The sequence below is a fragment of the Camellia sinensis genome, chromosome 4 (genome assembly GCF_055761805.1).
Source record: "Camellia sinensis isolate YWXY chromosome 4, ASM5576180v1, whole genome shotgun sequence".
In the NCBI taxonomy this organism is placed as follows: domain Eukaryota; kingdom Viridiplantae; phylum Streptophyta; class Magnoliopsida; order Ericales; family Theaceae; genus Camellia; species Camellia sinensis.
The window spans coordinates 151095866-151102392 of NC_138964.1; the positions used below are offsets into that span (position 1 = coordinate 151095866).

The window sequence follows — 6527 nt, forward strand, 5'->3', positions numbered from 1 at the left end:
TACTAAATAAGTTAAAAAGTCAAAAAGTCACTATCTTATTTAGGTCACATCATCTTATTTAAATCATATCACCTCTCTAACACATCACATCAAACCCAACCCAAACCTAACCCAAACCCACCAATAAGTCAAAAAGTACACTTTTTTAGAACATCCCAAACCAACCCAAAATGAAAACTCAAATTTTAATTTTGTTTTTAACATTATTGGCCGTTGTTATAACCATGCAATGCCACGCCCACAAAGTCGAATCATCCATTGTTGGCGCTTTCTATCGGCAGCGCGCGAAGATGCTGGCGTCCAGTTATAGAGTCTCACGCGTCACATCATCTCCAATCTCACTTGGGACTTTCGCCAAACACCTTCCGACCTTCATACCAACAACGCTCAATCCCAACAGACCCAATCCCAAAATCCTAACTACAGCCTCAGTCGTCAACACTCCTCACTTCCAAACCCTAACTCATCCTCAGAAACAACAGATTCATCTCTTCGTCGATGCTCTTCTTCAATGGAACCAGGTCTCTCTCTCTCTCACATACACACACACATATATGTATGCTAGTTTTTGAATGTTTTGAATTTGCAGAAGATGAATCTGACTGCTGTGAGGGAGGAGAGTGAGATCATGGAAAGGCACGTTGAGGACTCACTTGCGCTTATACCTCCCATTCAGAGTTCGTATCTATTGCATTGCGGAGCTTCATGCGATGAGATTAGACTTGTTGATGTTGGAACTGGTGCGGGGCTTCCCGGATTAATCCTAGCCATCGCGTGCCCAGGTATCTCATCTCCAATGATTCAATCTCACGCTTGATTGTTGTTTTCTTTGCCTGTTTGGATCAATGTGGGCGAGTATAAGACGCAATTGTTGTAATTGTTGTCAAATAGTAAATCGAAACGTGAATGGTTTTCTAAAATAGTGACATTATACATAATTATGTTTATATACAGACAAAAATACGCATAGTATTAAAAATGAAATAAATATCAATATTTAACTAAATTGTATATATGTATACATATAAAACACATATATCAATATAGTTTATTGATATATTTTATTTATTTTTCATGCATCATGTAAAAAAAATTGAATTGCAACGAATCATAGCAAGTCATAATAATTTTCAAAAAAATAAAATAAAATAACAAATCATAATAAATCTCAATGAAATGTAGTGAATTGCAACTGAATCGTAAGATTCACTCAATTTAAGGTTTTAGTAGCATGAATTGAATTGTTTTGATTGAAACTTGGATTGAATCGTGAATCGTATGATTCTAACACTCATATATATGTGGCTATTAGAGTCGTTTGATTGCCAAAAAACAGGTAAGGGAGGATAATAAAATGATGTGTTGAATAATTGAACTTTAAGATTTTGATTGTATTTGGGCCTAGTTATTATAAGACTTCAATTGGTACAGCACAATAAACAACTTGGAGGGCTGAACTTCCCATTGCTTTAGAAGAAAAAAAATTTGCAGAAAACACAGGATTAAAAATTATAGGCAGTTTTGCCACAATTTGGTGGCATAACAATAACACCTACCTGTTGTCATTTTTACCTTTCATTCTTTTTATTCCTTCCCATTGACTGATTCATGCCCAACCTCTATGGCTTCCCCATTTTTTGCCACCATAGACGAGATTCCCAATTCTGCCTATCCTCACCCAGTCGAGGAGACGGAATCACCGAGAAGCATTCATGCCACAGCAGGAGATGAAATCAACTCTTTGGTTTTGGGAGGGGGAAGGGAGATAGAAAATAAGAATTCACCAAAAGAGGACACAGTGCTAAATAGTTGATCTACCCCCTGGCTAGAAGGCATCTACCTCATCCTGATTACAAGGAGAGGTTCCCCATGATGGGAAGTACTACTTTTTTTTCCCTTCTGGAAAGAATTAGATGCATAGGAGAACCCTTCCTACTCCAGAGCTTAACAATCAGAAATCAAGCCCAAAAATATAGCAGATTTTTTAATTTTTTATTTGTATTAATTCAAAGCCCATTGTGAGAGGATCCTTCACTGGAATGCATTTACAGCACTATAAACAACTTGGCAGTGTTGAATTTTCCATTGTTTGAGAAGAAAAAAAAAACCTACAGAAAACACAGGACTAAAATTATAGGCAGTCTTGCCACAATTTGTTGCCTATAAGACCTACCTGTTGTCAATTTTGTTTGTTTGTCAGAGATGATGTAGTGACAGTCATTGATGGTTAGGTTGGAAAGTAACACTGCTGGAGTCCATAAGCAAGCGTTGTGTATTCTTGGAGCATGCTGTGGATCTTACTGGTTTGTCAAATGTTCAAGTTGTAAGAGAAAGAGCTGAGGTATGATTTTCCTCTTTTTCTCTGAAATTGTTGATGCAGTAAGATTGTGAATACCTAAATATCTAATCCTTTTGTAATTTTTTTACTTGTTTGTATGGTGCATTTCTGTCCTGAAGTAATGTACTAGATTTTTATTTTTTATAATATTCAGTGGTTGCTAATCCTAATAGTATAATTTATAAAAATATTGTCCATCACTAAAACAATTGTCCTTCATAGCAATTCAGGACCTGATGCCTGTACTCAGCAGTCAACTTATATGTTATCACTGTAATTTATAGCCACCAGCTCTATTCCTATGCACTAGAGGCCCCACCTTGTCTTGACAAGGATAATCTTAACAAAAGAGACTCTCTAGAAGGCTTGTGCAAATTAAAGTAAAAGGATATGTTATTTATCAAAATAAATAAATAAAAGGATATGTTGGTTGTTCTGAAATTGGTTTGGAAGCATCTTGCATCTACCTTTGTTGTTGAGGCTATATTTTTCCTAATACTTCTCTTGGATTGTTTTCAAGAAACTGGTGATCAGTTGTCATCTGATGAAATTTAAGCAACACTGATTGTCTCTTGAGTTGAAGAGCTTATTCCCTATTATGAATACAACACATTCCTTACTCATGTTTATCTTTAGAATTAAAATGGCTTATCCCATTGCGAATGTTACTTCTACTGTGACTTTCAATTTTCCACCACATTTAGACCTCTTTCTGCCTTCGATCAATGGGTGATTTAACTCTGCTTTTAATACTTTCACTTGCTTCCGTCCTGTTCTTTTTTCTATTTTAACTTTTGTAATTGATTGGTGCAATGTAGTTCTTGGATGGACTTTCAGACTGTGCTTGATCAGACAAAGTGATACACTATGATTCTTATGTGTTATTTTTAAAATTATCTTGTCTCAATATTTTACTTACTTTCTCGGTTACAATGCATATTCTGAACCTTTTTATAGACAGAATTTAGGACAAAATCTTGCCTTCAGAGAGGTATTTGATGTCTCGGTGGCAAGAGCAGTTGCAGAACTGAGAATTTTAGGTAATCACTAAAACATAATAATATGGCTTCTTTATGTAGCATCTATTGTTTCATCACACCCTCAGGTGGTTCTTATATTCTTTTGATTTTCAGCTGAGTACTGTCTTCCTCTCGTTCGTGTGGGTGGTTTGTTTGTGGCTGCAAAGGGTCATGATCCTCTGGTATGCATTCATTATCTTCATTTGGAACTTAAATTATGTGTAATCAAATTTCCTTTTCATGAGAACCCCATGTAGCATATCGCTGAGACACATTGTGGTTTGGTTATAGTAAAGAAAATTCTGATTTATATATAATATATGTAAGAGGTTTAGTGATTTTTTTACATTTTATATTGGAAAGGTTTCTCCATAAAAAAAATTATGAGTCATTACGTGCATCTAGGTCTCCTAACTCTTTAATGCTGCATTCATGAAGAAAAGGGAATTTTTACTATAGAATTACATTTTTTCTAGAATAGTCCAGTGTGTGTTTCTTCTGGGGCATTTTCTCAGCACACAAACTGTAATGTTTCACATGATTGGTAGTGGTCTAGTTGGGTGTTCTACGCAGTTTTTGGTCCTACCGTCATAAAGGTTAGAATGTTGCTCATTCTTGATATTGTTCCGTGGAATAACAAAACCATGTTTAAAAATTTCAATTTTTATGTGAGAATCATGCATCATAGGCCCAGAAAGATATGTTATGTGCTGTTTTGTTGAAGAGCTAGGGTCCTAATGAACCTACAACCATACAGCTTCTAAGTTTGCATGTGGATAATCAACCCAGATGGAATCTTTTCAATCTTGAGCAATAAATGGATTTATTTGAAGTAACTAAAAATAATAATTCTTTTGAAATGCTTTCCAATATAATATGGAATTATTTCCTTCTAAAGGAATATGCTAATGCCAGCACGGAACTTTTTTTTATCTTCTTAAATGCATCTGATAACATGATGAACTACAGTGATATGCCATTCTTCTAATACTTATTGTAGATAAAAACTAGCTTTCCTGGTTATATATGCTGACAGGAGGAAGTTAGAAGAGCAGAAAGAGCAATTCATTTGATGGGTGCTTCTGTATTGCAAATGTACTCTGGTATGCCTTCTTATTTCTGCTTCATATAATTATTTTGTACTTGGTTTGAGAATAAAATGAGAAAAGTTGATCAGTGAATTGATGATGGATTAAAATGGCAGCAGATATTCATTCTAACATATACTGATAAACCAAACATATCACATATTCTGCTGTATTTTTTAATCTTATGAAACAAGGTACTTTTTCTCCTTTATCAATGCTATGCAATTTAGCCACTCTAACCTGGAAGAACAAATCCAAGTCTTCATATAAATCTTGAGAAATGTTGAGTCCTGCATATCAAACTCCAATCTTTTGATGCTTCTTGGAAATGTTGATGTCTCACAGATCATTTGGTATTGGATGGCTGAGTTTACATGATTTATTCTAACTGCCTGGACAATGTTCTTATTGCCCCAGCTTTCCTTTTATAACTTTGCAAATATATAGAACTCGTTTGGGAAGAAAAAACCTGGGTTTTTTTTGGCTAAAATAGTCACAAAAAATCAAAATAGACTAAAAAGCTAATAAGACAAAATGTCACATCCAAACCATAATCATTTCATTTTTTTTCTCGCAAAATCTATAAATTCAAAAAGTCCATCCCAAATGAGATTTTTTAGCCCCAGGCTAAAATAACCAAAAAGCCGACCCACATCCCAAACGAGCCCATAGTTTTTTTGGCTATAATAAAGCATAGGCTCCATAATGCAATCTTCTTTGTTGGATAGGTTCTCAATGTTAAGTCTAACTGCAGTTTTGTGGTGATATTAGATCAAGTTGAATATATTGAATTTTGTACTTTCATTGATGATCCAAAATGAACTTGCATTATTGATTTGAACTCCATATTGACATAAATATTAACACCTCCTTTATTTAATTTAGTGGAGTCACATGGACCTCATGGACAGAGAACTGCCATTGTATGTTTAAAAGATGGCCCCACGCCAAGGAAATATCCCCGTTATCCAGGCACACCAGTGAAATCACCGCTATAAACAATTTAGACACCTGATCTGTCTTTCTTTTTTAAATATTCTATTTGTAACAATAATGTTTTCATATTAGATGCTATACTGTACAATTGGATATATAGCAAACTCTGACCATTTATTTAATATAAATTTTTTGTAGTCCATATTCAATAAGACATTAATACCCTCTCTCTCTCTCTCTCACACACACACACACACACAATTATTGATTGTTCAGTCATTTATTACTTTTTGTGGGGATTGAAAAGTGTTATGACAAGTGAGTTTTCGGAATTAGATACCAATTCCTGTTGCCTTGTATGGAAAATTATTTTCTTATAACCTTTGCAGAATACTAAAGAAGAAAGATTGAAAAAAAAAATACTGGGATTTAAGGAAAATAACTGGGACCTATTTTCTACTGGCAGCATTTCAGATTTGGTAGTTAGTTCATCAAAAACTTGAAATCTCTTGGTTAATGTTGTACACGTATTAAATTAAGTGGCAGAGAAGCACTGAACATTAGGGGATTTTCTTTCTTTCTTTTGTTAACACGATGGCCTTGTTTGGAGTGACTTGAGGAAAGTTTGGAATTCTTTTTTGACTACACTTCTAATTCAGTAAGTTCAAGAATGATTCACGAGTAAGTAAATTATGCTAGATAATACCCATGCCTAAATTTTCTGTTATTGGCCGAACTCAAACCTTTAGTTTGGAGTTCCACAGTATCTTGGACTACTTTGTTGGGATAATTTCATGTGTTGAGCTAGAAAGTGATGCAAATTACTGATCCTTTTATATGAACAATAATTGAGTGTTAATTGAATCCTCCTACACACTAAAGCATGTAGTATATAAAATGATATTGTTGGCTATTGTTTACTACGCTATAGAGTGTGAGTTTTGTTCAGCAATTTGTGTATATGTTGACATGTCTTGCTGGACAAAAGAATGATCAGCTGCCTGATCTTTGCTTGGCTACATTGAATTCTTGGGTCATAAGCGTTTATAGTTGCTCTCTCTCTCTCTCTCTCGCGTGTGCGCGTGCGTGCACCCATGCATGCAGAAATATAAATACACACACAGATTGTACACATGCACTCTTACT

General features: G+C 34.8%; 1 protein-coding gene across 1 annotated transcript; it reads left to right on the plus strand.

Annotated features, from left to right (window-relative positions):
• The first annotated feature begins 229 nt into the window (after positions 1 to 229).
• On the plus strand, positions 230 to 5597 carry LOC114290722 (S-adenosyl-L-methionine-dependent methyltransferases superfamily protein). Its single transcript, XM_028234686.2, has 7 exons — positions 230 to 521; positions 590 to 782; positions 2232 to 2341; positions 3300 to 3378; positions 3472 to 3539; positions 4394 to 4460; positions 5331 to 5597. Exons 1-7 carry the CDS (start codon positions 291 to 293, stop codon positions 5441 to 5443), a joined length of 861 nt encoding a protein of 286 aa, XP_028090487.2. The 5' UTR covers positions 230 to 290; the 3' UTR covers positions 5444 to 5597.
• The last annotated feature ends 930 nt before the right edge of the window (positions 5598 to 6527 follow it).